General features: G+C 37.9%; 1 protein-coding gene across 3 annotated transcripts in view; it reads left to right on the top strand.

Annotated features, from left to right (window-relative positions):
* The window catches only part of ntng1a (netrin g1a), a 125,638-nt gene that overhangs the window by 40,021 nt on the left and 68,240 nt on the right, over positions 1-17,377 (top strand). For all 3 annotated transcript variants that reach the window (XM_007887294.2, XM_007887293.1, XM_007887295.1), the window contains exon 2: positions 14,112-14,755. In XM_007887294.2, coding sequence (XP_007885485.1) covers positions 14,112-14,755 — 644 coding nt within the window. The remainder of the gene's footprint in view (positions 1-14,111; positions 14,756-17,377) is intronic.

The following is a 17,377-nucleotide window of genomic DNA, read 5'->3' as shown; positions in this document are numbered from 1 at the left end:
AATACTAAGCTAGGAAAAGTAGTAATGGTGAGGAGCATAGCACCAGAGGACTTAGACAGATTGGTAAAATGGGCAGAAACGTGGCAGATAATGTGGAAAAATGCCAAGGAGAGACAGTATAAGCTAGATGGTACAATCTTAAAGGGGGCAAATGAACAGAAAGACCTGCGGGTCCACAGAAGCAAATCTCTGAAGGTGACAGGACAGGTAGATAAATCTGTTTTAAAAAAAAGCATACGGGATACTAGGTTTTATAAATAGGGGCATAAAATTCAAATGTCAGGAGGTTATGTTCAATATTTATAAAATGCTGGTTAGGCCTCAGTTGGAGTACTGCATTCAGTTCTGGGCACCGCATTTTAGGAAAGATGTTAGGGCATTGGAGAGGGTGCAAAAGAGGTTTACCAGGATGGTACCAGGAATGAAGGACCTTAGTTATGAGTAGAGGTTAGCGAAACTAGGATTATTCTCCCTAGAGCAGAGAAGATTAAGAGGGGATTGAATATAGGTTTTCTAGATCATGAGAGGATTTGATAGGTTGAACTGGGAAAAACTGTTTACACTGGCATGTGGGTCAGTACAACAACAACAAGATTACATTTGTATAGCGCCTTTCACGTCAGGAGGACGTCTCAAGGCGCTGGACAGTGTGCAGCATTTCAGACCCAAGCTGAGGTCAGGGAGGAAGAAGGGAGGGGAGGGGATGGGATGGGCTTGACCAATGGTATGGTCGAAGAGGAGGGTTTTGAGGCAGGACTTGAAGGAGGCTAAGGAGTGGGTGAGGTGGATTGATTGGGGAATGGAGTTCCAGAGGTTGGGGACAGAGTGGCTGAAGGCTCTCCCGCTAATGGTGGGGCAGGTGGTTCAGGGGACATGGAGCAGGCCGGAGCCGGCTGAGCAGAGGGAACGGGCGGGTTGGTAGGGGGTTAGGAGGTCACAGAAATAGGGTGGGGCGAGGCCATTGAGGGCTTTGTAGGTAAGGACCAGGATTTTGAACTGGAAAAACCCGAGTAACCAGAGGACACCGATTTAAGAGCGTTGTTAACAGAAACAGAAGGGAGGTTAAGAAATTTTGTTTCACCCAGCAATTTGTTCAGATCCGGAATGGATTACCCAAAAGGGTAGTGGAAGCCGATTCAATAGCAACTTTTAAGAGAGAAGTAGATGGGTATTTGGGCAGGCCAGGATTGCAGGGCTATGGAGAGAAAGCGGGCCAGTGGGATTGAGTTGGATTGCTCTTTTAGGAGCTGGCGCAGACATGATGGGCCAAATGGCCTCTTTCTGTGCTGTATGATTCTATGATTGATTGTTTCCCATGACATTTGGACAAACTATCTTCCCTTTTCAACTAGTGTCATGGGTCTTTACCATCCATCCAATCTTTCCATGCTTCAGATGTATTTGTCTGAACAGACCTTTTGTGGAGCAAGAACTAATTTCCCTGCTATGAACCTAACAATCCCCAACCAGGATTGAAATCTGCTTTAGTGTTTTTTTATTTGATCCCGTAGAAACGTTAGATGAGAAAGAAACTGTATTGTTCCAGTGTAACAACACTCACCAAGTATTCATTACTCGGGAAATGGTGAATAGTAAAATCCAACGTTTTGATGGTGGTGGCAGTGAATAAAAATAAGAGAAAGATGATCGAGGAGGGGGAGGTGAAACATACTTTTCATATTATTTTCAAAGTGTCGTTTTTATTCATTTTCCAAGTTGCAATTTTACGTAAAATAAATTGCAACCCAAAAAGTCATTCTTATGAAAAATAGTGCACATCTATTATAATTAATGTTTCATTTTCGGTTTAGGATTTCATAAATTAGACATTCTAAAAATGTCCAAATTTAAAGTATGATTTATTGTTTCTTCAACTGTTAAACAGTATATAAGTGAATGCTTTTATTTTCATACCAATTGTATCCTGTCTCTCTGCATCTGTTATCCTGGGTTGAATTTTTCAGCCAGACACTGGCCCAATAATCCTGATTATTTTACACTTGCCATCATTAACCTCCTAATGGAGCACTCGATGCTATAAAAATTAACTATAACAAAGCGACTGATTGAATTGCAATGTGATTTGACAGCAACTTACAGGATTGTTCTTTATAAGGCAGCAAACTTCTTCACTTAATAATGTCCAATTAACTAATGCATTTTAGCTTGCAAATAGTAGGTAGTTTAACCAGGGATAATGACTTGGTGTTTAGCCACATAAAAGCCACACAAAAGAGTATAAATCCAAGACAGCAACACTTATAACATTGAAAATGAAATAAATGTCAAGTGGTTGGTGGATTTTCTGAAATAACAAGGATTAATAAGTTGTACAGCTCACCCTCCAGGATTGCATGAATGGCTTCCATAATATATGATGCTTATATTAAAACACTCTCCCTCCCTCGGCACATGCATTAGTATAGACCAAATGACCTAAAGCAGCAAACATATTGCTTCTCTATCCCTGGACTATGGGGCAAGGTTTAATTTATGTTTCTTAGTGTGGTGGAATTGTTAACAATAAATCTTATGTATGAACACATCAGAGTCAGGAGTTCACAATAAAAGACAGCTGTAAGAAGAGATTCAGCAATAGAGCTGGAAAGTTGCATGCTTCACACCACTATGCTTTCAGATTGAACTCCCACTACTGGTTGGCCCTCATATTTCCCAACCCTCAGCATGATATATTTTGCCAGATTTCATCTGGGTTATTAAATGTAGTATCCAGCCTCAGGGAAAACTTGCCTTTCCATTTGTCTTGTTTCATGACAAGTATATCTCCTGTCAACTAAACCATGAAGTAGTGTTGGGTCAGAAGCCGTACAGCTGTCTGTCTATGTCCTGCCTGTTTGTCATCCCCAACTGGTGGCAGTGATTCATAGAGGGGTGCACATTAGTGAAAGGAAACAAAATGTGGATCTATTCAGGGGCATTATAGAAAAGTCCATTCAAATACAACATACTCTTGCCTACCAAGAACATTCCAATTGTTTGTCAGGAAAACCTTGAGATTGATGTGAAGTATATAGTTCAAATATTCCACAAATATCCATTCTGTCTGCAGAAAAGACAAATGATGTCTTTCAATCAGTCAACTTATCCCCTATACTCCACTGCCTGGATAACATAATTATAGGTTCATCTGGCTCAGATTCTTTATTGAGAAGCTGATTGATGGCTGGTGGGTTCCTTCAGCATAATATTAACAGGTAGTACATTCAGAGCATCACTCAGCAGAGCAAACATGAGAATGACTTTGGTGCTTCTTTGCAGATATGGTGAGAATGGCCCTTATTTATTACCATTCATGTTTTTATTACGCAGTTATTTGCCAGATGAATAGTGCAGTGCCCCCAAGCAATGCCATACCTTTCCTTAAACAGTTAAAGTACCAATTTATTTAAAGTAATATTGTCATATCTCAAAAGTGGACCTGATTGAGACCTTTAGGGTGTTAAATGGGATTGAGAACAGTAAACCCAGAACAATATTTTCAGATACGCCAAGGCAGCAAGACAAAACGGCACAGGTTCAGAGTTGTGAAGGACAATTTCAGGACACAAACACCAGGAAGTATTTCTTCTCAAACAGAGTAATTAATGGGTGGAATGGATTACCAGGAAGGCTTTCTGAGGGGCAGGATGCTGGATTCATCTTAAGAGTTAAGTAAGCAGGCAGTAATAATAAAGCTCCAAATGACAATGAAGACTGACAGTCAATCACTGTCATAAAACAGTGTGACAAATCTCATCGGATTATTTCATTGCTGTGCTGTGCAAACAGTATAGGCATTTGATACACATACACATAGCAAAATCGAAGGAGTCTGTGACATTCTTGCAATTAGTATTAAAACATTTAATAAATTGTCAAACCATTACCAACCATTCCGGTTACTCAGCCTCTGTGCCAGTTAAACAGTAGCTGAGACAGGATGATGGTGACTGTTTGCAGCCTTGTTGCTGATACATTATCAGCCAGCAATAGGCGTGGTAGGTGATGGGAGGAATCAACAAACTTGCTAAAAAAAAGGTAGCGACAAGGTAAATTGTTATGTGATAACAACACAAAATGATATTTCATTCCACAGCACACGAACGACAAGACAACACAATTTATGAATGGCTGCATTTGTGCAATTTGATTCATTTGTATCTCTGACAAAGTTAGGAGACTTACAAAACTGTATCCTTCGCTTTATGTATAATCAGAATTCCACCAGATTAACATTTAAATGATTGAGACCTAGAAGGTGTAAAATACTGTCTGCACACACTATACATTTAGCTTCACAAATTGCGATTTTAGTGAATGGTAAGTTCAAAACCCATGAACCACAATAGTTTGAAAATCTGGTTCAAAGTAAATGAGTAGAAACATAATGACATGACAGACTGTCTTGAGCAAACAACTGATATTAAAATATATTTTCTGCCTGATTAAGAATATGGATTTTTAAAAATGCAAAACGTCATTATTCAGTTTATGTTTAAAATTCACTCTTTTCAGTAGATTCAAGTAAATTGAAATTCTTATAAATTTTTATCTAAAATTAAGCATTCCTTATAATTGTTAGATTGTGGACCAAATTCATGCACATATAACCTACCTTCATTATGAGATGGGTGACATTACAGTACAGTACTATACAAGAGAATATAGTACTGTGATGGTAAGCCGTGATTTGATTTAGTGCTTATAACACTGAAAACTCTCAAAGTGATTTTACTTTGAACCAGATTTTCAAACTATTGTGGTCCTAAGTATTATCTGTAAAGTGTTTTTGGAGATGTACGCAAAAGTCAATTTGCTTAACAGAAACGTAACACAAACAACCATGAAATCAATGACCAATTTATCTGGAGAATAGCTGGCTAGGATATTGAGTGATGTGGAATCTTTAATGCCCACCTGTATAGGCAGATGAAACCTCAGTTTCAACCTCTCATGACAATGCAGCACTGAATCTGCACTGGTGTGTCAGACCACACTGTGACTCAAAGTCCCAAAGTGGGGTTTGAACCCATAACTTTCTGACCTAGCAGCAAGAATGTACCAACTGAACCAAGCTGCAGACTTGAGACATTTTCTGCAGTGTTCCATATTTCGAGATATTACGCACTGCAATTCGTTCGCTGTCATGAGGTTTAGTTTAGCATTTGTTTTTGTCTTTCTCTAAGCATTTTACTTCAACTCAAAGAAGGCAGTTTGGTACAGAATGTGAGGAGTTTGTAAAGGAACAATGTTAGTGTTATTTGTTGTTTGTGTTCTAAGACTTTCACTATAACCCATACCTTGTTATAAGATGAAAAATATTTGGATCACAAAGGGCAAAGTTATGAGAGTCCAGTTTACTTGTTGTCATTTTCTTGCCACTTCATGTTAACAAAATCATTAAGGGGCATCAAAAGGCACTTGAATGAGAATTTTTAAAATTAGTTGTAGTTATGGATTATTGATTGCTTTGGGAGCTATGGAACTTGAGAGGAAATCTCACTCACAGATGAAAACACTGCAGCAGACAAATCATCCACTTGAAAGAAAACCAAATTGATCTTGGTGTATGTATTTTTTGTATTTTTCTCATGCCAGATCATTATTATGTGATGCATCCATAGTAAAGACTGGATGTCAATTGACGCAAGTGCAAAAGAACCAGTCTGACATGGGGTTTCATTCTGTTCCAGTTAGACTTAAGACATTTTCTGCAGTGTTCCATATTTTGAGACATTACGCACTGCAATTCATTCGCTGTCATGAGGCTTAGTTTAGCATTTTCTTTTGTCTTTCTCTAAGCATTTTACTTCAACTCAAAGAAGGCACTTTGGTACACAATGTGAGGAGTTTGTAAAGGCACAATGGTGTCAAAGTTTTGTGGTAAATATGTTTTATCCTTTAATATCTGGCATAAATGACGCAGTGGCAAGTCATTTTATCATGTGACGAGCAAACAAAATTACCCCTTGCAGCACTAAACATGTGCTCTGTTGTTCTGCTCCATCCAAAATTGTCATTCTGTGTTTACTTGCTCATTCCTTTTTAAAATCTTATCTACTTCAATAAGAAACCCTCTGTCACATCTCTTTTCAAGACTAAAGAACCCCAGCTTGTCTAATTGTTACTCATCAAAGCTCATTCATTTATCACTGGAGACCATTCTCCTTTAGCATCCACCTGAACAGGCAAATACTAAATTTAAGTTGAGACAGGACCTCAGTTTAACATCTCAATTGAAGTACAGACTGCATTTGGCACCAACACAGAATTTCTAGAGCAAGGATTCCCTCCAGGACTACAAGATTATGCCAAAGGCACAAATTCCCCTGTAGGATGCAAGGTTATATGGGGATATTTGAGGATATACTGCTTCAGCAGGTTGTGTGCTGCTTAGTTATGCTGCACTGTCTCAGCATCTCCACATGTGAACTTCTACTTCCCCTTTTTCTGTGGGCTCAAAGCCATCTATCTTTATTTCTCTGTTTGTTTACCTTCTTTGTAGTCTGCAGAAAATGAACTAATTTGGGTACGTTTTACAGTGAAAATTCAAATCTTATACAGTGTCCAGGATCTAAAGAATTTCTCAAGACAAAGTGGATGGAGGCATGGAATAGGACTTCAGAAATGCATCATAAGTTATAAACCCTGCACGTCAAGCACAAATATATGTTCAGTTATCATGTGCCTCAGAGTATATAAGCCCTTAAGTCTTCACAACTTCCTTTAGATGGGCATCATAACACAGTTGTAATCTCTTCAAAGCTAAAGAAACACCACTGCAAAAATGGCTTATATATTTCGTGTATATTTATGTATTTTCTTCCAAAGAAAACCAACCATTTTATGGCATATTATTTTCATTTCCTTTTTACTGTCACTGGCCAATTGAAAATGCAGAAGTAATGGTACGTATCGACTCAATTACGAAGTGTACAAAAGTTTATAACATTGGAGTTGCTCAGGCATTTTACGAATGCACACACAAACAAAAGAATTGGTTGGTATAGAATACAACAGGCAAGTATGCATAGAGAATTATGAGATGGAGGACAGTGTAAGAAGCTATCTTTCTGTAGGAGAAGAAGCTGAATAAGGGAGTTTCAATGTGAGAGGAATGTTCATAGTTGGCTGACAATATCGGATAATTCATTAGTGCTTCATAACACATTCAATGTGATAATTATCACATTATCACATATGTTTAGAATGCTGCTAATTTTCCCCCCGTAGTATTATGGGAGCTAGCATAATCTCTTAGTATATAAAAACATGCGAGGTGAGAAAATTTGCACTCAAAACAAACTTTAGTAAAAATGTCTGCAGTCAAACGAGAAGCTGAGTGAATGTTGTCCAAGGTCATAAAGAGATTTCAGATGAGGCACTATATAGTCTGAAGTCAGATTAGGTAGAGTTTGAGTCAAGCAAAGCCAAATGTAATAATTCATCTTGTGAGAAATTATCAATTGGGCAGGCTTACATTGGACCCAAGGAAGATCACCTGTGCAGTTCCAGTACTTTTAAGTATTAATGTCTGTGGGTGGGTCTTCATGTTGTATTCTAAGCAAGTAGATGAATATTTGAAGAGAATTAGAAAAAGAATTTGGCCTTTGTGTGGTGGAAAGTTTTATCATTTGAAGTGAAACGAGGCAAGTAACCTAAGGCAGGGCATCTGAGTCTCATTTCTACCTAGATAAATTGCAATTATGTTTCGGGAGAGGTTGACTCACATAATTGCTGAATGAAAATGGAGCAAAAAATCTCTGCGTTTATCCAAGCCACATTTGCATACCACATGATCTTTGGTTATCCCCTAACAAGGGTCCAGCAAATTAATGAATCTCTTCAAAGTCATAACTCCCTCTTTAAACCTTGCATAGCTATTTGAATCATTTTAAAACCTAAGAATGCAGTAATGAGAAATTATGCCCCAGATAGATCATGCTTGATGTGTGATACTTGAATGCTGTCAACCCATTTCCTCAATCTCCTTGTCTGAATTTTTTTCAAGTTTAAGATCCTCTTCCTTACTTTTAAAGCCCTCCACAGTTTGGCTCCTCCCTACCTCTGTGACCTACTAAAACCTTACCAACCTGCCCACTCCCTCGGCTTGGCAGGCACCGCCTTGTGTGCCCCACCATCAGTTGACAAGCTTTCAATCTTTCTGCCCCCAACCCCTGGAACTCCATCCAGGAGTCCCTTTGTCTCGGTCATCCTCATATTTCCAACCCCCCCCCCCCCCCCCCCCCACCTCCCCTGCCCTGTACCCCGTACCCCTCCTGACTCCAACCGCCAGCTCAGCTGTTCAGCGCCTTGGGACATCCTCCCGACATGAAAAGCAGTATACATATGTAATCTGTTGTTGTTGATTTTCTCTTGCCAGCCCAGAGATACTGAATCCAAATATACCTAAAACAAAATAAATCAAGCCTGGGCCTTTAATGTTGATTATTATTCAGTATCCTACTGGTCAGTGACTCACCCAGTCATCCAAAAGAGAAAGCTATCTCTTTTTTAAAAAAAAGTACAATGTGGTGGTAGGTGTAGATGAAAATATGCTAATTTCCCTACTCATTGAGTCTCCTGAAGAGCTAGGACCTCTGATCTACACAAGTCCTTTGTGTCTCATTATAAATGTTATACTTAGACATAATGAACGCATAATGAGGCACAAACTGGTTTATGTGGGTCTCCCTAACAATCCTTGTATTTGATATAGCGCTTTATAATAAGGCCTATGTCAACCACGTCTACGAGACATCTCAAAGCTCTTCATAGAATACACTGTAAAGTGAATTCACTGTATACTTTGTGGGCAAAACGCAGCAGCCAGCATTGTCTCACAAACAGTCGTGTGTTTCTTTGTTATGCGTTTCTATGCTTTGGTGGAAAACAAATGGTGAACTTGAGAATAGTTGCCTCTAGACTTACAATTACCTTTAATACACAGATAGTTTATCTCTAGATGCTTTTAAAATGTATCCTCACAAATCATAAACTTTTAAGAAAAGTTGTTGACTTCATGGTTTAATCGAACAGGATTCCACTTATTCCATTTTGCAGATTAGAATAGCTTTGTTCCTATTAATGTCACCTTCCCCTTTTTAATTCAGTTTAATTTAAATTGACTCTAACTGGTCTATCCTAATAATGATTTGCACTGCTAATTAGCAAGACCACATCTCTAAGTTGTGCTGAGTATGATAAGGGGAGATTAGCCTTTCAAAGGAATGTATATATCTTTTTAATAAACAAACATTATTTAATAAAATAACATTGTTATGTTATGCTTTTCCAGTGAGTGGGTAAGGGTTGTTGTATTGAGTTAGAGTTTGTGCTATTACAAATGGGTAGATGGAGTGGGAAGTAAGGTATAGCACAGTGGGATTGGAAAGCATAGGAGAATGAGGAAGCTGACTGGGTCAGTACTTACTTATGGGGTTAGGAAGTTGGGTCCTGTTTTGTGCCGCTCTGGTTCTGTCGAGCAGCCTCTTATGAGAGATCAAGATACCGTTTGGGGTAAGGGAAGGAAAATTGCCTGGTATTTCCCCAGTTCTAGACAGATGTTGTATCTATGCATCATTCTTATCAAAATGCTTTACCCATGTTTGTAGAATGTCCACACATCTGTTTTCCAATTGAGTCAAAAATGCTGTGGATTGTAAGATTTTTTTTAAAAAATTCTAATATTACTTGCTCCTGTCCTTTCTATCAAGTTACAAACAAGAAATATGATGATCAGGTATACTGCTCTACTTTACATTCCAAACTTATTTTGAAAATAATATTTATCATGAAGCAAATTATAAAGCAATAACACAATCTAACTATCCACATAAAAATTAATTCTAATATGACAAAATATGAAAATGAATTATTCCAACCAAATAAGACTGCATTTGCAGTGGACGCTGATATTGTGCAAAATACTAATGAACTTCCCTGACTGAATTTCTCATAATACCCTTTTTAATTCTAATTACATTTTTTTCTGCTCACTTCACTCTAGTTAGTGAACCAGCGGATTTCAGTAACTGGCGAGCAGGCTCATTCACGAACGGAAACAAATTAGTTCCCGTTGTGATTATTCCATGGAGGCTGAAAAACATTTGTCAAAGTGGCCAACCAATTTCTGTCAAGAAGTGCAGTTGAGCTTGTTAGGTCATTGTTGAAAGCTTTTCAGGATGAAGACCAACACGTCTGCACAGGTGGGAAGAGAAGCCTAACTTTGGGTTATTTACTCCAGTTCTGACCTTGTATTAAAAGCCTCAGCAAATGAGAACGTATTGTAAACAGAAGTTGTCAAATATAAGTAATTATTATTGTGCGGTATCTACCTATTCCCCTTGGGTCACCTTTGGATTTTGGTGCAGAAAGGCATAGCTATGTCATCATTTGCTTCCTGCACATTTTCAAAGGTAGCAGTCTGCCTGGATGCACCTCAGGAAATGTGCATTTTAAAAAAGCTCACACACTTCTAAAAATAAAACGAAAATGACGTACAGATACCCTTGGCTGTTTTGATATGAGGCAGGATAGTTAAGTGTGAAAAAAAAGTCTGAGTTTCCATATTCACCTGGTTCATTGCATGCTGGCAATGTTGGTATCTGTTGCCTTGAGGATGTTAATTCTCCAAATGTCCATTTATCTCAATGAAATGAATGCTGTCTGATTACCCAGTAAGCTCTGCAGCCCATTTGTTTACTATTCAAGTCATTGTGCAAAAAACATAAGATATTTATGTTTATTACTGTTACAACAGAATAGACTATAAGTGATTTCAATATGATTGCTTCTCTAAAAGATCTCTTCAAGGGAACAGTGTTTATCGGATGGCAAGGATATAAGACTAATGTACTTTGTGGTAGGGAGTATCTCAGCTGCAAAATCAGTGGATTAGTAGGTTTACTATGCTTTAGTTTACTGTCACTTTTCTTGTCAAGTGAAGTGACTATTAATTATTGAAAGGCTTTTTCTTTTCAAGAGGGTTCTGGATTCCAGGCTTGCAGGTATAGACATTCCTAGCTTCTCTCATCTAACCAAATGATTAAATTCTGTTAATTTTCACTCAGTCTCAATGCAATGGGGGCAGCAGATGTCTGGATTATGCTCCTGAGCTTGTCTACATTGTGCCTCTAATGATTTTTGCTGAGCAGCACAAACGTGTAGAATGGGCATTTTATGCAGGAACAGAGTTTTGCTCAATGTATTTGTGGACAGGTAGAAGTCTGGGAGTCCTATCAACCTGTGGAATGTGTACCTTTAATTGCCCGCTGGCCATGCTGCTTTCACAGATAAAACAAAAGTCACTTTGCACTGCAAATGATTTTCCAAACGGCACTCTTGAGAAACATTTTCTGATGATAAACTCAGCGCAAGAGAGGAGACCTCAGCAAATGTTTCTCATTGTATAAAACAACATGCTGCAAAGTGACAATGGAATATTTCCTAGCAACAGGGGTTATTCTTCCCTCATCTGATTTTTCAAATCATAATGGTGTGTGGTAATTAATATATTTTAAATGTTTTCATGGTGTAAACCTATTTTTCAGTTTGCACAATTATCCTTCTCTTGGGCACTATGGAGGTATAATTAAGCAGATGCCTCACCGTCCAAGACCGGCTAATATATGATGGAACACATATGGGCTTGTTATTACTTGTCCCTGAGTAATGTACATTGGGTCCACATTATTCCACATGTAATCCTACTACAAAGAACCTAATCAAAACCACAAAATTGGTTTGATAGGGAATTAAAAAGGCAACAAATTGAGCTGTTGTGGAATTGTTCTATGTCCCTGCATTTGGCATTGTTTCAGTGGCTTCAGGGATGGATAGAATTTAACTGGGACAAGGAACTACTGCTACAGAATCTGTCCCAGGGATTGGTGTACTATTCTGAGTTTTAACCTCAGTGTTAATATTTCACATTATGAAAATATAGGTGAACAAATGGGGTGTAATTCAATAATGTTTTTTAAACAGAAGTTTCTGCTTTAAAGCTTCTTTGTAAGGTCACCCTCTTTTAAAGGGACACTAAGAAAGTGGATGGCAAATTTTATTTTCATTCGATTTCAAACGTACATTCCAGTCACATAAAATACGTTGAGATCCAACACTGCATCACTTACTCGATATCTAAATCTGTAAGCATGTAACTTAACTTTTTATAGCATTTGCACACAGTAGAGAGCGAATCCCTCTCCAAAAATGACACACTTCTATTTAACAAGAAGTGCTGTGACAAATGGGTGCCCTTGAAAATGCTTTGACAATTGTGCCATTGAAGATACTGCGGTGAATTAAAAGAAAACACTGTCTTAGATGGTTTGATTGCTGTTAGTAACAGCTTCTTTACTGATATATAATTACTTTCTCAATAGCTTCCAAAATATTGACCATTTTAATAAATATTTTAAGTCTTGAACAAATAAAAAACTTAGAGCATAACGTGGCCCAGTGTTGAGGACTTTGAGTTCATAAACTAAACTTTTTGGTCAGCCAACAAATGTTTCTTTTTTTTTCTTTATTGCTAGCTGAGCCATTATAGACACTGAACCAAATTCAAAGATTATTATTTGCTTTGAGTTAATAATAATAATAATCCTTGCATATGATATAGCGCCTTATCAATGCAAGTTGGTGTTGAATTGCTACTTCAGTTACGCACTAGAGAATGGCTATCACCCATGGAATAGTACTCAAGCTGAAGAGGAGAGAAAAACAAATAAGCGGGACATTTCTCAGTGCAGTGTAAGAGACCATGTGACTTTGCCAATTCCATTGCAATGACAGATCCCATGCTCTATGTACGAACACCGAGTCGTAAGAGCTATTCAGTCTCAACAGCTTTTCTCTTTCACCTCTATTACATCTCCAGACCTCGACCAATAGATTTTGTAATTTAATCACATGATGATTTATAGGGCAACCATGTATGATTATTCACATCTGTTGCTGATGGACCTGTGGGAGTAATATTGGCAGGTCAGGAAAAAAGCTGCAAGTTTGGTGCTACATAGCATATGTGAGGCAAGTTTCTTTATTCTGGCTAAAGGACCCTGGAAGATTTCATGAAGATTTGCTGACAGCTGATACAGTTCTATCTTTAAATGCTTACATTTTCATAAATGTTTTGAAAACAAAAATGCCAAGGAGCAAACTAAGTGTTGGAGGAATAGCGTTAACATCACATGTTAACTAATGTGAATTTTCATTTCCCTTTAAGTGTGTCTAACAGTTATTCATATGACAGTTCCAGCTAGCTTTAATTTGCATGGAACCTATTGCGTGTATTAAATAAGTGGTTAGTAGTTTTCATCAAGCAAATGTTTAAATCTGTGAGATACAACTATATGAGTATTTCTATTGACGATTTGAAAGAATTTTCTTTACTTTCATTTTTGTGCTCACTGTTGCTTATTTTCTGGTCCAGACCCAGACTTATGTTATTCATGTCATCAGAATTTGTATTCAGCCAATGTACAACAACAACAGTTTGCATTTGTATTGTGCCCTTCACACCGAATGGTGTCTCAGAGCGTGTAACGTAGAATTGAATGTCACAATCTATTAATATGGAATTTGACAATCCTCCATGAAGATAATATATCTTTTAGTTAGCATTGTAGGATAAGGTTATACAGCATGTCATTATAAATTCCATGCTCCAAATACTGTTCTAGGGTCTATTGAAATGCAGCTTAATGTGCTTAAGTACATTGAATAAAAATGCCAAAATGCTACCTCTTACACACTGTTGTCTGTGGATGTAGCTATAAACTAAAAGGAATCTGGTAACAGAAACTCCTTGAAGAATAATGATCTTTTTAGGGACTATTTTAGGGCAGACACCAGGAGGTATTTCTTTGCACAGAAGGTAATGCACACACAGCTGGAACTTGATGCTAGGAAGAGTGGTTGAGTCTAGGAAATTGGACTCATTAAAAAACAGTTTAGGTATTAGGCAATAGGCTAACTATTCTTGAACAATGAACTCCATAGTACAGTACTTGTTTGTTTTGCCTGAATTTCAACCATTGGTTGAGAGGAATCTAATGGACTGAAAGAAATTAGTTCCTAATAGTCTTCTCTACTTCCAATTTCAGGAAAACCCATATATGTGCAATAACGAATGTGATGCAAGCACACCAGAGCTTGCACACCCTCCAGAGTTGATGCTTGATCATGAAGGACGAATTCCAAATACGTTTTGGCAAAGTGTTTCCTGGAAGAACTACCCAAGGCCTCTGTTGGTCAACATCACATTATCCTGGAACAAAACCATCGAGCTGACTGAAGATATCATCATCACTTTCGAATCTGAACGTCCAGAGCAAATGATCCTTGAAAAATCCCTGGATTACGGTCAAACATGGCAGCCATACCAGTTCTACGCGGCCGACTGTTTAAATGCTTTCCGAATGGAGCCCAAAACGGTGCACGATTTGACTCAGAAGTCAGTCCTGGACATAATTTGCACAGAGGAGTACTCTAGAGGCTACGTGTGGAAAATGGACAAAATGGTTCGCTTTGAAATCAAAGACAGATTTGCACTTTTCGGGGGACCCCATCTCCATAACATGGCTTCTCTTTACGGACAGTTGGACACGACCAAAAATCTGAGGGACTTTTTCACTGTCACAGACCTGAGGATCAGACTGCTTCGGCCTGCCACTGGTGCAACAATTGTGGATGAACGGAATCTATCAAAGTACTTCTATGCTATATCCAATATCGAAATACAAGGAAGGTAAGATCTTTTTGTTATTTCAATGTTAATCCATGGATTAGGTTAGAAGTCACTCATGTCATGATTTATGAACAATACACAGTGTATATGCAAGGGTTAAAATGCGGCACCTGATATTATCACCAGCAGTATCTTGTGCTACAGATTTTCCCATAATTATTCAATATATTAATTTGAAAATAAATGTTTCAAATCATTAAAAATTTTAATGAAGGCGAGACTCTTTTAATGTATTTTCTGAATAATGAATGTCTCAAGTAAAACAAAAACCTTTTTTGTTTTCTTTCTAACCTAGTCAACTAAATAAACAGCAAAGATTAAACATGGCACTAGACTGAAAAGATAGGAAATAGATCTGGTCAATGAGGCTATTGCTCTGTGCAAAATAAACACGTGTTACAGTGTAAAATGAAGATGACTTACCCGCTGACTCTTCTTGACACTGAATTAGGAAATGCTGTGCCCATACTCGATGTTAAATGTTTGCAGAATCACAACCTGCTATCACTGGCACAGTATTTCTCTTATTGATATTGTAAGACCTTCAGCATTTACCCTGCTTGTAAAATTCTATTTGAAGATTGCATCCAGTGGCAAATTAGTGCACGTTTCCTCTTCATCAATTGGGCCCCAAGCAGTACCAGTCAGATGAAGGATTTCTCTTCGATCTAATGCTGCTTGATTCATTTTCATTTGTTACACAGAAAAAATAAAGCTGCTTATTCTGCAACACCAAGATTTTGAAATCTGTGAACATGTGAATGTACAGCAGAATAAACTTGTATAGCCCCCATACCTCTTCAGTCTTATCAAGTTGTGTCCTTATCAGAGTCCTGTAGCGGATTGGTTAGAGCACTCGAGAAGACATGGGTTCAATTCTCAGGCAGGGCGAAACCTTCCACCATATGCCTCTGTTTACCCAGCAGTAAGTAGGAACCCGGTTATTATTTAATTGGCAATTCACTTTCCTGAGTCTGCTGCTCGCCTCACCCTCTCCGAACCATCATCTGTGGCCGAGCCATCAGATCTTCTGCCCCTAACCTCTGAAATTACCTCCATTCTCGACCCCTCTCTATTTATCTTTACATCCCGCCTCTAAACTTTTCCCCCTTTCCCCTACCCATGCTCCAGTTCTCGGTTATAGCTGGTTTAACTCAATGCGCACTCTGAGTTTTCCCCAAGCCTTAACTCTTGCAAACTTTGACCTAACTCTCTGGGATGAGGTAAGCAGGGTGCAACCCCAGGGTGAGAGAGTGCACGATCTATTCCAAACAAATGGAATCCAAACACACGTGGAACTTTCAATAGTTTGCTTGGAGAGTTCTAGGCATAACAATGAGTTTCCTTGAGTGTCAGGTAGCTTACCAAAACACTATATGTTGTAAATTCATTATTTAACAAACCATAATTTCCTTATGGAGAAATTCTGGCTTATAGATGTGTTACAGGTCTAATTCAGCAAGATTTTCTCGCATGATTAATCGTGTACTGCATTGTGCCAACTCCTTAATTAAAGTGAGCCCCTGTTAGTCTTTATCTCATGTTAATTTACAGTCACACTAATGCTAGAATAATATCTGTAATGGAAGGTACATTGAAGTACCAAGTAGCATTAGCTGTATTGCATTATGCTACTCATGTTAATTAACCATTGACAAGAAATATTCCTAATGGTTTAGATAGGACATTAATATATAGAGAGAGATTCTCAATCCTGAATAAAATAGGAGTTGCCAGGATCTGTCTGCTCTGTTATTAACATCACAGAGAGCATGAAACTGATCACCAGCAGCTGAGGCACATCAAAGTTGATGTGATTATTGGTCAAAGCACTTAAAAAGTCTTCTTCAGTGATGACTATTAAAGATTTTAGTCTTAAACCCGATTCTGTTGTTTCTCATTGTCCATGATATTTGAGAACACTGATAGCATATTTTTTTAAACACAGAACACACTCAACAAAACATTCTTGTAGCTAAATTGAACTAATATCTGGGGAAATGTTTGCATTGATCCATATACCAGGATAAACTCATCAGAAAAATCATACTGTATGATTCAGCAAGAGGATAAAACCCTAAAGTGGAGCTACTATGCAGATTGTTTTATCATTTCAAATCTCTGATAAGCTTCAAAATGTGGTCACTATACCTGGTGTTTAGACATTGGCTGAAAAAGTGCAGCAGTAAATACAAATAATAATGGATGGAAAATAAGCTGTGATATAATTATCACCAATTAAAATGATCATTATCACAACATATTGCACATTTTTTCACCTCAACAAATACCATCTAACATTTAGTTATTGAACCTATTTATTGTTAATTCTGGATTAACTGCTTCTTTATTAATCTAAAATTCAACCTGAGGCAATAAGGATTATCAATAGCATCATCAAATACAACCTCCTTATTAGTCTCAGGGTCTCAAACACTTGTTTAATTAATATGTATTTGTAACTTCTGTAAGGTTTGCTGCTTTTGCAGAAAGAAATAATGAGGCACTAATTAGTCAACAGGAACATTAAACTATACAGTTGCATTAATTTGACCTCTAAGGAAATGTCTCAATGAACATATGCTTAGTTTAGCAAAAATAAAAATGGAATTGTAGATTTGC

Source organism: Callorhinchus milii, unplaced genomic scaffold (assembly GCF_018977255.1).
Source record: "Callorhinchus milii isolate IMCB2004 unplaced genomic scaffold, IMCB_Cmil_1.0 Scaffold5, whole genome shotgun sequence".
Lineage (NCBI taxonomy): Eukaryota > Metazoa > Chordata > Chondrichthyes > Chimaeriformes > Callorhinchidae > Callorhinchus > Callorhinchus milii.
This window is presented reverse-complemented; position numbering and strand designations above follow the sequence as displayed.